This window comes from Anomalospiza imberbis, chromosome 1 (assembly GCF_031753505.1).
Source record: "Anomalospiza imberbis isolate Cuckoo-Finch-1a 21T00152 chromosome 1, ASM3175350v1, whole genome shotgun sequence".
NCBI classification, from domain to species: domain Eukaryota; kingdom Metazoa; phylum Chordata; class Aves; order Passeriformes; family Viduidae; genus Anomalospiza; species Anomalospiza imberbis.
Window position 1 is genome coordinate 19889189 of NC_089681.1, and position 17402 is coordinate 19906590.

The 17402-nt window shown below is 36.1% G+C and overlaps 1 protein-coding gene across 2 annotated transcripts in view; it reads left to right on the forward strand.

The window, feature by feature from the left end:
- Positions 1-15616, forward strand: part of LRP12 (LDL receptor related protein 12) — a 50869-nt gene extending 35253 nt beyond the window's left edge. For both annotated transcript variants that reach the window (XM_068183060.1, XM_068183069.1), the window contains 5 exons: positions 424-559; positions 1995-2197; positions 6850-7951; positions 8785-8917; positions 12401-15616. In XM_068183060.1, coding sequence (XP_068039161.1) covers positions 424-559; positions 1995-2197; positions 6850-7951; positions 8785-8917; positions 12401-13264 — 2438 coding nt within the window. In that variant the 3' untranslated portion in view covers positions 13265-15616. The remainder of the gene's footprint in view (positions 1-423; positions 560-1994; positions 2198-6849; positions 7952-8784; positions 8918-12400) is intronic.
- Positions 15617-17402: the final 1786 nt, after the last annotated feature.

The following is a 17402-nucleotide window of genomic DNA, read 5'->3' on the forward strand; positions in this document are numbered from 1 at the left end:
TTATTTTTGCTGTGGTATTTAAGTTAATAAAGAAAATTCAGACATATGTCAGCATTTTTGTCTTTATTCCTTCTAAAATATATTTTAAAGTGAATCTTTGTAAAGACTAAAATTAAATATTGAAATAAAATCTTTAATTTAATAAAGTTGTCAAAGTCCACATAGTTAATATTTTTTAATCTGTAATAGTAATTGACATAAGTAAAAACTGCTGCACTGGCAGTGTTGGAAAACATCTTTTGGCTGACATGTTCCATTGCAAACTTCTTTAGAAGTTGTGGGTTTTTTAATTGGTATGTTATCTAACTCACTCTGATGTTCTGCCTGATTAGGTGCTGATTGGTTGAGTGGGGTTTTTTGTCCTACTGACTTTTTAAAAAACTGAATTAATGAAGTTGCTTTCAATATATATGTCTTTTTTAGCTTGTGGAGATATTCCAGAACAAATTCGATCACCAAGCGGGACAATCACGAGTCCAGGGTGGCCCTCTGAGTATCCTGCCCGAATTAATTGTAGCTGGTACATCCATGCCAACCCAGGGGAGATCATTACTATAAGGTAACAGTGCTTCCATGTGGATGGAAGAAGTACTAACCAGACATTTTTAACTGCCAGCTGTACACGTACCAGTTTTCTCTTCCTTCCTGTAAGTGAAGGATTTTGGTTCTGTGGTTTTTGCCTTTCCTTTTATCTGATTTGCTTGCACACAGCCATGTAGTATTTGTTTTTAACTGGAGAATTGGTGACTAGAAAAAATTTCATTGTGCTCATTTATTTGAAATTTTTCAATGTGTCTGAAACATAGAAATTTTTCATTAAAAAGTATTTAACTAGATGTGACTAAGTGCTGTTCATTGCTATGAGGTCTCTTCGTGTGCTTAAAAATGTCAGGGACAAATATCGAGTCAATGGATACCAGTTTAGGAAAGGCTGAGTTTTAATGCAGGGAGCTCCTCACAGTTTCAAACATCTTGTAACTTTTCTAAAGTAGTAATGTAAAATGCATGTGGATTCAAGTTCTCATCAGTTCATTTCTGATTACTGATTTCTTTTAGCATCAACATACAAGTTAGTACTGCTTCATGGACTTGATTATTAAACTGCATTACCTGCAGGTTTTTACAGTTTCCAGTTCAGACTTGCTGACCTAATAAACTGCTATTCATTATGAAGTATTTTCTCTGACATCAGTTACTTGTTTAAATTCTGCCTCTTAATTTAAACAGTCTTTCTACTAAATATTTGACTGGCATAAATGCAAGGTAAAGGAGGTGGAACTGTTCAGCTACTAGAATGCTTTCTAAACTTTTCGTACTGTTTATTTTTAATAAAACACTTTTTTTTTCTTTCATGTTGTTTTCTTCCAGTCATCCATACCACATTTCAGTTCTGATAGTTCTCTTTTGTTTGTACAGACCTGTTTTGCACAGTCTCCCCCTCACATGTCATTACCATGGCAGCTGTCTTGACTGAGTGCAGCCATACCATGGCAGTCCATGACATAATGCTGGGGTAGCAGAGTAGTGCAACTGGGAGAAAGTGTTTTCTGAAAACATCATTTTGAACAATTTAGCTGTATTTATAATGTCAAATCATGTTATTGCCATAAGTGTAGCATTAGCTAAAATTCTGGTGAAATTTGAGTTAAAATTACTTAGTAGTGTATGAAAGCCATTAAATGAGACACATAAGGACAATTTCATTACCAGAATTTTAGATTAAGACAGTGTGTGTTTTTGCAGCAGAATTGTATTTCTTTAAGTGGTGGATGCAACATCTTGTTTGACAGAATAGATTCTTGCTATCCTCATAATATAAAAGTATCAGCACAAGGTTAAAACCCTATTTCTATGTGGGTAGAGAGAAGCTACTTTTTATATCAGAAGTATTTATTTCAAAAAGAACGTCAATCTAATTTTCATGTGTAATAATTCAGCATCTTGTTTGTGTAATATTCAGTTCAGTAGCAATGTGTACCTTTTCTCTTTTTCAGCTTTCAAGATTTTGATGTTCAGGGATCTCGACGATGCAGCTCAGACTGGTTAACAATTGGAAGCTACAAGAACACTGAAGGCTATAGAGCATGTGGCTCTTCCATTCCCTCGCCATACATCTCTTCACAGGATCATGTTTGGATAAGGTTTCATTCAGATGATAGCATCTCCAGAAAAGGCTTCAGATTAGCCTACTTTGCTGGTATGTTTCAAATGATACCTAGTATTATTTTATGGTTTCACTTTTTGTTTCCTGTTTCAAGAATTACTTCCTTTTAACAGGGTACAGTACTGACTCAGGTCTTTCCTGTAGTCACCTCAAGGTCTATTGAAGTCAGAGAAAATACAGATTAGGTAATGAATTTTGATCCCATGCACAATCTGAATATTCAAAGTGGAAGTAACAGTAAGCAGGTTGAATTATATTTGGGAAGAAAAGGTTAGCCAGTAGAAGTAGGCACCTGGAAGTTCTTTTAACATAGTAAGACTTGAAATGTTTTCATCAGACTAAAATTAATTTGTTAAAGTAGTTGGGTAAACTTCTGAGTATTATACAAACAGCGAGAGAGAAAGGAGATGGCAGGATTTTTTTTTTTTTTACATTTCTCAGAGAATTTGCATCATTTTTCTCATCTCCAGGAAGCATACTGTCTTTTAAAAAATCTAAAAAAAAAACCCCACACTGAAATTACAGAGTATTCTAGCCAAGTGCAGACATGATTCTGTACATACAAAATTTTTCTTGTGTAATTACAGGATGTGATAAAAATTAGTTACCAGTAGTAATAGTTTGAGACTCTTTTGTGAGCCATTCTTGTTCTATTAGAGGTTGCCAAGAGAGAGGAGGAAGCCATTTGTGGGTCAAAACTAGTTCCAAACTTTTCCTGGCTTAAAGAGATTCTACAGTTTTATGTAATAGCATGATTATGGTGTTCTACATCATGATCATCCCAAATACTGGATTCGATTTTTCTTGGTTTTCACAATGATTTCATGTTACCTTGCTCCCTCTTAGTGTGCCTGTATCCACTCACTGGCCTGACCCAGATTTCTGTGCATGCCGACTTTTGACTCCTCCATAAAACAGTTCATACTTGTAAGCATATCCAGTGCTACCCACGTTCAAAACTGTTCCAACAAGATTCAGTAAATCTACCCCTGATCTCCTCTAGTCTAAGCTCCTGGTTTTTACTCCGCACTCTTCTTATCTAGTAGCTTCCTTCACTATGTCAGTCTCTCACAAACAAGTTTCCAAGCAGGCTTATCGCTCTCTATCACCTGTTTTCAAGTCTACAAAAAAGCTCCTTCTGTGGTTCAGCTCATTGCACTTTAGCAGGTCTTGGGGAAGTAATGCAGCCTTGCATTTGATGCTGGCCCAGCTTTCAGGGCAGTGTTCTACCTGGGGATTGTGCACTGTCTCACCAAAAGCATGTCAGTCATCCTGTGCTGCCATTTCTGCCAACGGCCCCGGTGAACACAGCTACCTGTGTCAGGCATCAGCTTCTGCCCTTTTCACCTCCCTCTCAAAGTAGGTGCAGAGGAAAGACAGCATTCCTTCCTAAGGGGTTTGCAGAAGGAAACATACCTTGGATAAAAGTGTGGAATGGGTAGGGGACGTAAGCCATGGGATTTGTAGAATTCTTCTTCTTCCTCTTTCCAAAATCCTTTTCTCTCTTTTTTCTCTGATCTTGAGAAAAATTTCATTATGTAACCTCTCTTGGAAGAAGCTATAACATTTTCAATAATAAGCACTTTTTTTGGTAATTGATTTCTTCTATTTTGTGTTGTAGATTAGAGTGCTTAAGACTTTAATCCTGTGTTTATAAATGTCTTTTTTAAAACAAGTAAGTTTTACTTTGTGGAGGCTTGTTCATTTTTTAACAAACAAGCCTTGCTGAAACTTTGGCTTGAGTTTGCTCCCTATATTTGATACAATACTTAGGAAGTATTTCACAGTTGAGGTGTAAGTGTAGTGTTCCAGTGATCACAGTGGTCTTTTGATGTTTTAAACTAACATGTATATAGGAGAAGACTAACTAACATGTATATAGGAGAAGAGTTGACAGTTGCTTTAATAATAATCTAGTAATTTCTGCCTTTGGTTGTCAAAAAGGGCTCCTGAAATGCTTACACACTTACTGTGCGTTTAGCTGTGCCATTATGTTTGTTTTCTTCTCATCAGCATCATGCAGTTGTGCTCAGATTAACACCTCAATAGAGTATTTAATTCAGTGGTTTTAAGGCTACCCTCAAAATCCCCAAGTCATTGTAGAAAAAGGGAAAGACAGTAATAAATCAATTACTTGGATGCAAATTAAGCCTATCTGTGCTGGAATGATAGAAACACTACAGATTCCAAGTATAAAAGTGACCATTAGGGAGCCCCATGTTTAAAATCTGATGTGGAAGGTAGGTCATGTGAATTGTTTGAATTAATTATTGTTTAAAGAAAACAATAGGTAAATATTCATATTTAACTTAAAACAAACCAATACTAGGAAAGAAAAAAGCATTACAGGTAGGAAGGGTGCTGGACTAGAAAGTAAATTTTGTGCCACTTTTATTTGTCTTTCTTCCCTATGTCTTCCTTTCGCTGCTTATTTTATCAGCCTTTTTAATTATGGAAGTTGAAATGGGACAGAGATTACTAATGGTGATGTAGAGTGGAAAATAAAGTTACTAAAAGCACAGAGGTCAATGGCCACTGTAAATGCAAGGAAGAATTTTGTTAGTCCTTTGGCTACAACTGCATATGGATGCTGCTAATGATCTTGTGCTATTCTGAAGTCTTTTGTAGTACAGCTTCCAAAGTTAGTCTTATTTAGTACATCTCTTATCATTTTATGACTCTAATTTTTGATTGATAGGTAAATTTTCTTCATGTAAGGATAGCAGGATTGGTGATTAAAAATGCTAAATCAGGATCAAGTGTCCCAGCTCTTTTCTGGGATGTTTAAAAGCTTGTTGAAGGAAGAGCTTGGGTTGAAATTGTATCCTGTTTTGTTACTGCAATATTCCCATCAATATTTATAACTCCATGTTACAGCTTTCTTCTCAATCTCTTCCAGGTTCTGCAATGCAGAAGGACTGAGCTAGATTATGATCAGTACTTGAACAGGTTCAATGATGCATATTCTCCTACCTCTTATTCTACTACCTCCTACCTACTATTCTATTACCTCCCCCTATGGAGCTTAGTAATTCAATTTAGGTAGGACTAGTCTAGCAGTTCAGTTTTACAGGTTTTAAATTCAAGGCCAAGGTTCCAGCTTTGCTGTACTAATATTGTGAACCATATGTATGTGTGTGAGTGGACTATAAATGCTTATATATCTGTAACAGAACAAGATGGTATCATTTATACTGCATCTGTTCTTTGGAATTTTTTTGTGTGAAATGACATGTTCTGAAAATTAGTCACTGTCAACACATACATTTTGCTCTCCTTTCATTCAGTCTCTGAAAGCAAATTTGTAGACTTGAGCATTCTTCAGCAGTGCATAAAGCATTTAACACTTTTGATTATTTCATTTTTTCCTGCATTTACTTTTTAAAAGCCTAAGCATTTGTGAAATTTAAAAATTATGTGTTGTACTTTTTAAAAGAAAAATTATTATTTTAAGTTAGAGTATTTATTTTCAATGCTTTCTAAGAGATATTCAAGTAGAAAAAAAGGAGAACAGAAGTATGATACGACTTGACCTATCATGGCAGATTAGTTCCAGCAAGAAAAATTCCAGCTAGCTGTGAAAACTTTTATCATGTTGTTTAGTAAAGCACTGGAACTTTAAAAAAAACTTGATTTGAGACAGCCCTGAAGAGCCTAATCAAATACCATTTGGCCTTGTTTTGAGCAGATGATTTTATTAGATGGCTGCCATTCCAATCTGAATTGTTCTGCTTTTAAAAAAGATAGAACATTCTTCTCTTGGGAGCATTAGGGTTTCAGTGAGTTCATCATGCTGTCTTTCCTGTTTCCTTATTAAAACCTTAGGTATAGAATGAATGTATATTTGCCTAATTTATTTTCTAAATTACTGCTGTGTAGGACCATCTGCATTGCAGACTTGTTTAAAATATTCTGGCCATGACAGTTTGTTTTACAGCAAATTTTATAGTCTATACTGTGGTTTGTAGAAATAACTGATTGAAAATTATACAGCAGCGTTTGACTCAGCTGAATTGTTGCAGAGCTGAAATAACTTGGATCCAAGGTATGCTTCTGTGTTCAGCATGGCTGAAACAACAATAAGTAAAGGCAAGCATGCCTTTTTGCATTTGCTGCACTCCCATCTTAGTTGCTGCAGGAGAGGCAGGAGCAAACTGTGGGAAAAGAAGAGGACAGAGGTTTCTTTTTGTGGTGGTGGTTATACACTGTCTTCAGCTGTCAGCTTCTCTCTTGCCTTAGATCATTTGGTACAAAGTAGGAACCTCCAGAAGCAGAAGAGAGTCTGACTGCTTTTTCTGGGAAAGAATTTGAGGAGATAACCAGTACTGCAGCACAAAATGTTTCTGTATTTTGAGTGATAGAAGAGGGGGTGTTTTTCTAACTTATTTTTAGCATATTTAAAGTCAGCTTTCTCAATAGCTATAAATGAGCATTGTTTTCTTGCTTGGGTTAATGTTACTTGACTGAAATCAGCTAAGGATAAAGTTCATGCTGATGTGTTGATTGAATTTTGACTTGAAAAACCTGTTTTGTCTTGAAATTTGCTGAAAGTTGTCATGGTTTAAAGACCCTTCAGGCATTTGCTTTGCCCTTCTGAAGTACCTGGCACAGCAAATAAGCACAACACAAACCATCAAGTGCTAAATTCTAAGAAAACTTTTTTTTTTTTTTTTTTTAACTTTCAGGGAAATCTGATGAACCAAGTTGTGATTGTGACCAGTTTCATTGTGCTAATGGGAAGTGTATTCCAGAAAGTTGGAAATGTAACAATATGGATGAATGTGGAGACAACTCAGATGAAGAAATGTGTGCCAAAGCTAATCCTCCGACAGCTTCTTCCTTCCAGCCTTGTACAAACGATCAGTTCCAGTGTCTTTCCCGCTTCACCAAGCTTTACACTTGCCTTCCAGAATCTTTAAAATGTGATGGTAACATTGATTGTCTTGACCTGGGAGATGAAATAGACTGTGATGTGCCAACATGTGGGCAGTGGTTGAAATATTTTTATGGTACTTTCAGTTCTCCCAACTATCCTGACTTCTACCCACCTGGCAGCAACTGCACCTGGCTGATAGACACAGGTGATCATCGCAAAGTAATCTTGCGATTCACCGATTTTAAACTTGATGGTACAGGTTATGGAGACTATGTCAAAATATACGATGGATTAGAGGAGAATCCACGGAGACTGTTGCGTGTACTGACAGCATTTGACTCTCATGCTCCCCTCACAGTTGTTTCATCCTCAGGACAGATAAGAGTGCATTTTTGTGCTGACAAAGTGAATGCTGCAAGAGGGTTCAATGCAACATATCAAGTTGATGGCTTCTGTTTGCCCTGGGAAATCCCATGCGGTGGGAATTGGGGGTGCTACACAGAGCAGCAACGCTGCGATGGCTACTGGCACTGTCCAAATGGAAGGGATGAAACCAACTGCACTATGTGCCAAAGAGATGAGTTTCCCTGCTCTCGAAATGGTGTTTGCTACCCTCGTTCAGATCGCTGCAACTACCAGAATCATTGCCCTAATGGTTCGGATGAAAAGAATTGTTTCTTCTGTCAGCCAGGCAATTTTCACTGTAAAAATAACCGCTGTGTGTTTGAGAGCTGGGTTTGTGATTCTCAAGATGACTGTGGCGATGGCAGTGATGAAGAGAATTGCCCAGTCATTGTGCCCACTAGAGTGATAACTGCAGCTGTCATTGGGAGTCTTATTTGTGGATTGCTGCTTGTCATTGCACTGGGATGTACTTGTAAATTGTACTCACTCAGGATGTTTGAGCGAAGGTAAGTAGAACTCAACTTCATAAAAATATTTTTTTGTGTTTTCTGTTGTTTGTACTTGAAGTAGTTTTATTGCCATGCGGAAGTTGTTGCACATGATTTGTAAAGACATTGCTCCTTTTTCTTTGGTAGCAAAAAGAGGTTAGTTAATCATAGAGTTTATCAGGTTGGAAGGGACCCATAAGGAATATCAAGTCTAACTCCCTGCTTTTTGCAGGACATCTGAAGCTAAACCTTGCTAAGACCTATGGCTGAGCATTGTCTAGATGCTCCTTGAACTCTGAAGGCTGGGTGCTGTGACCCAGTTTTTTTGGGGAGCCTGTTCCAGGGACTGACTACTCTCCCAGTGAAGAAAAGGAGATAGCAGTATTCTGATCACTTCACTATAGAGGGTTAAAGCTTTCAGATGGTGTTACCAAAAAGGAAGTATGAGAAAACTGCAGTTAATTAATTTGAAGTTTATATCACAGTTCTGTATATAACAGCGTGTTTCTTCTCTTGTAGGCTAGTTCATATCAGGATTACATATCCTTCAATCTTTTACAATAATGTAAGCGTTACTCGTGGTGCTTTTTATATTTAGCCCATGGGCTTGGACTGGTTTGTTTGTTTTTAAAAAATGTATTGTTGGGTTGGTTTTTTTGCTTTCATTTCAGCTGGACAGACTCACGGGAATGACTTTATAGTCTTTGCCAATTAAATTTCAATTAAATTAGCTAAACTTCATCTTCTGAAATTTTTTATTTTATTATAATGGTCTGATGTACTTTAATTCTTGTATATATATGTATAGATCAGTGTCTTACATATTTTGAAATTTCTTTTTTCTTTGAAAGATCATTTGAAACTCATTTGTCAAGGGTTGAGGCAGAACTGTTAAGAAGAGAAGCTCCTCCATCCTATGGACAGCTAATTGCCCAGGGTTTAATTCCACCAGTTGAAGATTTCCCTGTTTGTTCCCCAAATCAGGTAAGATTTCAAAATAGCAGGCAGACCCCTTAAATTTTAAGGAGACTGAAGTAAAGATATTTTAACTTTCATCTGCTTCCTTTTCCTCTACAGCATTTCCTTTTTCTCCTTGCAAGTCAATAGTGTTATACAAATGATTAGCCCTTGAACAAAATCATGATATAGTAACACCATAGTTTCTTTTGCAGGCTTTCTTTTGTTGATACTGCCAGTAATGCACACTACAGAACCCCCTCTTGAATGAAAAGTAACAGATTGGTTGATCTAATTGTATGTTCTGTATTACTGTTGTGAAAGTAAAGATTGCAAGATGGCACTTTCCAATTTGGGAAAGAAGACCTAGACTTCTAATGCAGAATGGTAGACATGCACAGTGTATAGGTACATTCATGCCTGCTGTGCATAACTAGATGATGGAGAAAGACAGTGTCATATCTTATAAAATAATCATGAATGAGTAACAAAGCAAAAGCTAGTAAATGGCAGTCAGTAGTTTCTAGTCACTCAGATTTAGAGGTAGATGATTAGTGCATTTCTTACTTGGTTGATAAATTAATTTCTCTCAAAAAACTTTTCAAGGAGTTAAACATGTCTTTCAGTTACAAAACTCTTGTGAGAAATAGAAGAAAAGTCATAGTCTGGGAATCCTGATGTGCTCTATTAGAGATGGCATTAATTATATTGTGTTGCAGTTAATACAGCAAAGTTTATGGTAAGAAAAAATTATATGACTATCACATGTTCCTTCATGCTTGTATGTTCTCAAGCAGCTGGGACCTGCCACAAAAATTTTGCAGAAGAAAAGAGGAAAAAAAATTGCAATTTGCATGAGAGGCTTAAAAAAAAAAAACACCATCGTAAAGATTTTTCTTTGATAGCTAAATTAGCAATGAGCTTCATTAATGAATTTAATAAATGTCTGTAGTAACACTGTAGAATCCCTTGTTCTTTTTCAGTGGGTTGCTGTGGTTATAATAAAGATCAGTATGTTTCTGTTTCAAACCAATTCTGTACTCTACAAATTTGTCTTGCTGTCCTCTTTTCCAAAAAAAAATAAATAACCTTCACCGGTTTATAATGGATCTATGTCCACAAGTCTCTTGAGGTAGGTTAACTTAAGAAAGTCTCTGGAGACAATGCAGTTGTCATGCCCAGATGTGTAAGTCCTCTAGTATAGGTAACTTGGAGCAAACCACTGTTTCCTAAAGTTGCCTGCCCTGTGTGGGACACTTCAGGTTTGGCGTACATGAATATGTGTAGGAACAGTTATGATTTTCAGAAAAACCTAGCTTGCTCAGACTCCTTTATCATCTTTAAATCCCAGGAAGGTGATGTAAAGATCTTGGGTTTTACTAAAATGAAACCTCCTCCTAGAGAGCACAGTTCTGAAAAACCCAGACATATACTGGCTGCAGTCAGAGGCTGGTACTGGAGATTTTTAAAATCTGTGTAATTACTGAAATTTTCTTTACTCTTTGGTTTGACTTAAATTTAATAAAGCACTGTTTCTTTGGATAAAATATAATTTCATTTCAGAATATATTGGAATTATATGGGAAACTTTTATAATTATACATAATAAAATGTAGTTGCTTCATAATATTTCTGTGTAATCATGATTTCACTCTCCATGAAATATCAATGCACATACAGTAGTTTCAAACAGTGAGAGTGTTAGTGAATTCCCATTATGACACCAGTATTTCAAATAAGACTTGTAGCCTTGAAAACTATAATTCAGTAACTATACTGAGCAATTAACTAGAATAGAAATAAGAAATAGTAGTGAGCAGGCCATCAAAAGTAAAGAAAATGTCATTCTAGAACACTGATGCTTCCACGATAAAAACTTTACTCATATTTAACCAATGAAGTTGCAATGTCAAAAACCTTTGTTTTTCAGAGGAGACAACATTAGTAAAAACTCAACTCAATGTAAATTGATTTCTGTAAATTATAAAATGCAATTTTTAATATGGAAAAGTGTTGGGGGAAGGGAGTTGGTATTAAGTCAAAGTGTGTTTTAATTTGTTTTCAGCAAAATACTCATTTTAAGCTTGCAGGGCTGTGTAGGACTGAAGATAGTTACTCAAGATTTGCTAGAAGTCTCAGGCTATAGGAATGTTGGATGTCCTAATTTCAGTGTAGTGCTCTCTATCTGAAACTGATAGATGCCCTCAGAGCTGGATTTTCAAAGATGAGTAGCAGCCTTTTTAGTAGCTTTTGAAAATTAGGCTGCCATACTCACATACTGCATGCTTGAATTCAGTCATTCTATGAACTAAGGGAAGAGGTAGGTTGTGCATGAAGTAGTGTTTGGATATTCTGCTATGTTGTCTGAAGGATGGTGGAAGGGAGATGAAGGTGACAGCATGAGAACACTGAATTTCAGTTTTTATAAATTAAGGGGAATACATGGATATATGTTAAGGGTTTAATCAGGGAATGGTTCTTCTGAAGAATATTCTACTTTTTTGCCATAATCTTAATGAAGAGTTGTGAATATGGGCTTTTCCTCTAATTAAACACATTTGTGAAAATTTTTATAATGATGGGCACGTGGAAGATCTTCTACCCTATTTGAGAATGGAGCTACTTAGCTGAGGCAGTGTTTTGTCTGAGTTAGAGATCCCCAAGAAAAAGGAGTTTGTGTTCTTATGTTTGTGTTACCTTAGGGTTGAAAAGTTATACAGGATTTTAAACAGGAAGATTCAGGCATGCATTCTTCGGTAGCTGAGTAATTAGAAAATGTATACTGAATTTGGGAAATTTATAGTTTAGAACACATAATTTTATTTAAACAGAAGAATTAAAGCATTTTGAAACTGCAATTAACAGATTATATCAGAAAGGGGAGGAAAAATCAAACTATAAACCTCTGCTGGAGAAGATACTTTAGTCCCTTTGAGGCAGCCCTGTGGTAGTGGTGGCCACCTTTGTTAAATCTTTCTGGAAGACCTTGTTTACAAATCCTAAACTTTTTGAGACATGCTTCTATGTGCTGTATTCTAAAATCCACAGTGACTACCTTTTTCGGGAGACTGTAATAGATTTTGTATGCCTGCTCTAGTGGCTCTGTGGTTGTACTTTTCTTTAATCTGTGTTTCATATCCAGACTATAGTGCCTTGCTTTTTACAATGTATTTATTTAGAGATCCTTGATTAGGGCAGAAATATACCTTGTATAGAAATCATTGCTCTTTTATTGTTTTTGCAGATGTATTTCCACTTAATTTGCCTGTTTATAATGTTGTTTCCTCTAGAGCATCTAGACTTTTGTCATGACCACTTTTTTTTTTTTTAAATAGCCTTTTGCTACATATACTAGAACCTTATTAAGAAAGATGGAACATTTTGTAGTATTTAAGATTCTACATTTAACCTCGTTAAGTGCTGTTTTGCACAATAGTTAATCATTCTTTCTTTGCTAGAACAGTACCAGCAGACTATCAGTGCTTGATTGTTGCTTATCTTCTTATTTAGGCTTCAGTTCTGGAAAACCTGAGGCTGGCAGTACGATCTCAGCTTGGATTTACCTCAATCAGACTTCCTATGGCTGGCAGATCAAGTAACATTTGGAATCGAATTTTTAATTTTGCAAGGTCACGTCATTCTGGATCGTTGGCATTGGTCTCGGCGGATGGAGATGATGTTGCCAGCCAAAGTACTAATAGAGAAGCTGAACGAAGTAATACTCATAGAAGTTTGTTTTCAGTTGAATCTGATGATACAGACACAGAAAACGAAAGAAGAGACACAGCAGGAGCAGTTGGTGGTGTTGCTGCCACCTTGCCTCAAAAAGTCCCTCCTGCAACAGCAATAGAAGCAACAGTGGGAGCGTGTGGGAGTTCCTCTGCTCAGGGCAGCAGTAGCAGCACCACGGATGGTGGAAGAGAAGTGACAAGTGTAGAGCCCCCAAGCACAAGTCCCGCACGCCACCAGCTCTCGAGCGCACTAAGCCGTATGACTCAAGGCTTACGCTGGGTACGCTTTACTTTAGGGAGATCAAGCTCAGTGAATCAGAACCAAAGTCCTTTGAGACAGCTTGATAATGGGGTAAGTGGAAGAGAAGAGGATGATGATGTTGAAATGTTAATTCCAGTCTCTGATGTAGCATCAGACTTTGACATGAATGACTGTTCAAGACCTCTACTTGATCTCAGCTCAGATCAAGGACCAGGGCTTAGACAGCCTTACAGTGCAGCACATCACAGTGTAAGGTCATGCAGTCGAGATGGCCCCTGTGAGAGCTGTGGCATCGTACACACTGCCCAGATACCCGACACTTGCTTAGAGGCAACAGTGAAAAATGAAACTAGTGACGATGAGGCATTATTACTCTGCTAGGTACGGATTGTTTAGGAAAGATTGTGTACAAGTTGGAGCAATATCTGTCATTGTTTTGTACTTCACAGTTAAAATTAGTTTTTAGTTTTAAAAAACCCAGGACAATATTATGTTAAAGCTATTTTAGCCTGTGTGGTTGATTAAACTTTTCTTATACTGGATGACATTATGGAACTATAAGAGTGAACATTTTAATGGCTCTGAATACACAATGTGTGTATCCAGTATAATTGGATTACTCTTTAAACTGAAGTTTTCCCCATTAGTTTCAAATTTAGTTTATCCTGGTACTATAGTTCAAACCTGAAACATGGCTGCTCAAGACTTAGTGGCTGCCTGTTTAACCCCATATTAACAGGTGAATTTGTACAGAATTATTTTCCTTTAGGAATTGACTCTGTTGTATTGTTGCCAACATACTTGTAACTTAATATACTACATATGGTAAGGATTGTTAATGTAAAATATGTACTTTTCTTTGAGTTTATTCACTTTGTCTAAATATTCTTGAATTTCATCACAATGTGAACTTACTTAAAGGGAGGAGAAACTTTCTTCAGGAGCATTCTTTTTCTTTCAGAAGTACAAAATACAATGATATATGAAATTTAGGCATTATAGATAAACTGATGGCAAAAGCTTTTTTAGCACTGACTTTCCTGAACTGCAATTTAATATGGTACAAACCAAATAGTATGTAAAATCCCCAGTCATTAGTCTTTTTGATTTGAAAAAAGGGCCGAAGATATTATAATATCTGTTAGTTCTTTAAATATCCGATATGTACAAATACACTACAGAATAAGTTCCAACTGGTAATAGATCTTTCCATAATACTGTAGGGTATTAAAGCTTGTTTGGACTCAAGGGATTTGCACTAAAATCATATTAAGGTCTCTAATGAGCTTAGTGCACAAGCACTATCACTTTAAGTACTATTATTGTCTAATATTGCAATGGCTATATATTTCCATGGCTCTTTTCTTGGGGTGTTGCATTTTTGTTGCAATTGAATTTGCTTTACTAATTCCCTATTTATTCATTGTATTTAAAAACTGGTTTACTCAGTTGCAGACTGGTGGTTTAAAAAAAACCAAAAGAAAACCCTTTTAGTGTATTTTTTTATGATATTACATGTTGGAGCAAAATAAATCAGTGAGGAAAAAAGCTCATAATTTCCAATTTTGTGATAAGCAGGTTAACATGTGGCTACTAGTGTAACAACAAGAAACTACACCTGTTAAAAACAAAACTGTCAACTACTGTTTTATTTATTCTTTGCCAGTCTGTTTTTAGTAGGCTTAAAGATCCAGTATGAAATGTATTTGTGTGTGATTGTATGCTATTTATTAAATTTTAAATACTTTGTTGAATGTCATTTTAAAGCATGTTTAAAGTCTTGTGCATTTCTGTCGTGTTATGCTGTCGGGCAGAACTGACTAAAATTTTAATATGTATCAAAAATAAATTGAATTTTTGTTATGTTTTTGAGGTACTTTTAAAGATAAATCCAAGGTCTGTCTGGCTTTTAATTTTTTTTAAATCCTCATCTCTGAAGTACAAATCACATGCAGAAGGAACAAACAATTGAATGGATTCCAAAGTGTATGTATCTTCTCCCTCTTCTCTTCATTCACAGACACTGGGATGAGAAAAATAAACGATTTTACCATCTGGTTGATTTTTTCATGAGCGTCAGGTAAATTCTGAGTTCAGGATGCAATTACGTCGATTTGTGCTTTTGAGGAACCTTATGTGCAATACAGTTGTAAAAGATTTTATTATAATGACCCATGCGGTTTCAAGTTTCAGAACAGATCACATCACACTGGTACCAGATCAGGTACAAGTTGGCCCATAATTACACATACTCAAGTAAAAGTCATCAATGGCCATTTTTATTCACATTGAATAATATCTAAATCTGTGGGTAATCTCTAGTCTGATTTCAGTAGCATTGCTTATAGAGCAGGCAGCTTTGCAATAGGAACATGGTAACACACCCTGAAGTATATGTGAACAGTATGTCCTGGTATAAAATACTGGGTTTTTAAACCTTCCTAATTAATTGTCATTAGAAAGTGGTTGTGGAAATGCTTGTCCCTGAGGCAGGTAAATTTTAAAGAAAGTCTCTTCACAGAATACCTTCGGTGTTGAACACACATAGTAATCTAAATTTGTTCCATTAAATGCCCCAAATAGCATGTACCTATGGACTCCATATTGCAGATGTAAAAAGAACACAATGTTTAATTTGTTTTAAAGGACAAATGCTACACATTTAACTGAGAAGTTGGATTTGATTGATAATTTGGAAAATTGTAAATAAAATTCATATTTGTATGAGGTGAATTTGTTGCAGTGATTTTTTTCCTTAGTGATATTAAAAGGAGTGATTGATTTTTCTGTGAGTAATGTATGAGTGATTGGTTGCATTTGCTTAGTTTGGTTTTATTGAGGTTTCCGATAAGACATTATTACCCTATTTCTTTTTATGCTGGAGAGCTTGAATTAGTGTTTTGTTTAATTGATTCTTGATTTAGCTGTGCTACAATACTAGGGCAGTTTGAAAAAAAAGAAATATTTACTGTGGAATTATCTTGTTTTCTGTAATAAATCACTTTCATCTGCCAGCTTTGAAGAATCTAGGTTATTGTGAGACAAGTTTTCTCCTTATGTAAAGTTATTTAAACATGGAAACAGTTTGTCACAGTTCTTTTTCACATACCACACTTTTTTTGTCATTTGAAACATTAGAGGGGGCTGACTGAGCTTCAGATGGTGCAAGAGCTTGTTCTGTTTCCAAAGTAAAGTTCATTTTCAGTATAAGTTCACCAAGTGTTGCTGATAACTCTTCTTTCAAAACAGGTTGCTGAAGCGGATGCTGGAATTAGTTACTGTATTATGTGTTCCACTTTCTATCTGAATGCCAAAGCATGAGCTTTGTGCCAAAGCTTGGATTCAGTCCAGGGAAATGAAGTTCAGGTTGGGACACAAATACTGTTTCAGTGAAGTTTATATATTAAATACTCACTGCAGATCAAATCATGGCTTTTCCTGTTGGGATGAGGTTTTGCTTCCTTTCTGAAAAGTGGTTGTTTTATTCTCCTATATACATCTCCAGATATTTTGCTGTGACAGATGTCCTGAGGAAGTGCTGCACATTTCTCATAAATCTTGGTTTAAGGCAAAAGTTTTAATCTTCCTCGAGTTGAGATGAAGCTTTTTTTGAAGTGTTTTGTCAGTTTGTGGGGTTTTTTTTGACTGTATCTCTTTTCTTCCTCCCTTATGAGTTTCTGAAAATAAGCAGTTGGTAGCTGAATTCCTCCAGGACGGCAGCTAAAAGTCAATTGCCTAAAATGGGGTGTGTCCTGAAAGGACAAGGGAAAAGACTGTCTTGTCCCTTTGCTAAGTCACCAAAAGTATATAGAGGTAAGCAGACTGATAGTTAAAACACTTTCCCTTCTATCCTCCACTGGGATTTCACTGTTGTAGTTAGCTTTTGCTTCATCCTAGTAAATTAAAGTCCATAATTACTGGACTTGATACAGAGATTTGTAGCACAACATTCATGTCAATATGTCTAATTGAGGTTCTTGTTCATGTGCAAAAGTTCCCCCTATCTGGTGAGTAGTACCTTGGGGGAAGAGAATGTAGGATTCTCTAAACTGAAGTATTATCTAAGAATTCAGATGGACAAGACTCCCCATGTGTTTGATGGAGGAAATGAGAGACCGCTCTGAGCAGTGTCAGTTAGTGATTCTAATCACATTTTGAGAAAGGGCATGTACAGTAAACAAAATTTAGCTAACCTTTGTGAATATCCAACCACAGATTAGTGTTTGTGGTATTTTTTACATGCACACTGAAATCTAGCAGAAAAGTTCAGCTTCCAGCATTAATTTCTCCTTGTGACCAAGTTGCATCCTGTTATCAAACAACGAAACAAAAGACTCAAATGCAAGTGAAGTTTTTACAAGATTGAGGTTTTTTCAGTTCACAGTTACTCTTTATGCTGCTTGTGCAGGAAAGAAATGGGTGGAAAACACAGGAAGCAAAATACAAAAAATTGAGTCACTGGATTTTGAATTTCGGAAAGGTTGTAATAAAACAGACTAGACACTCTAAAGGAATATAA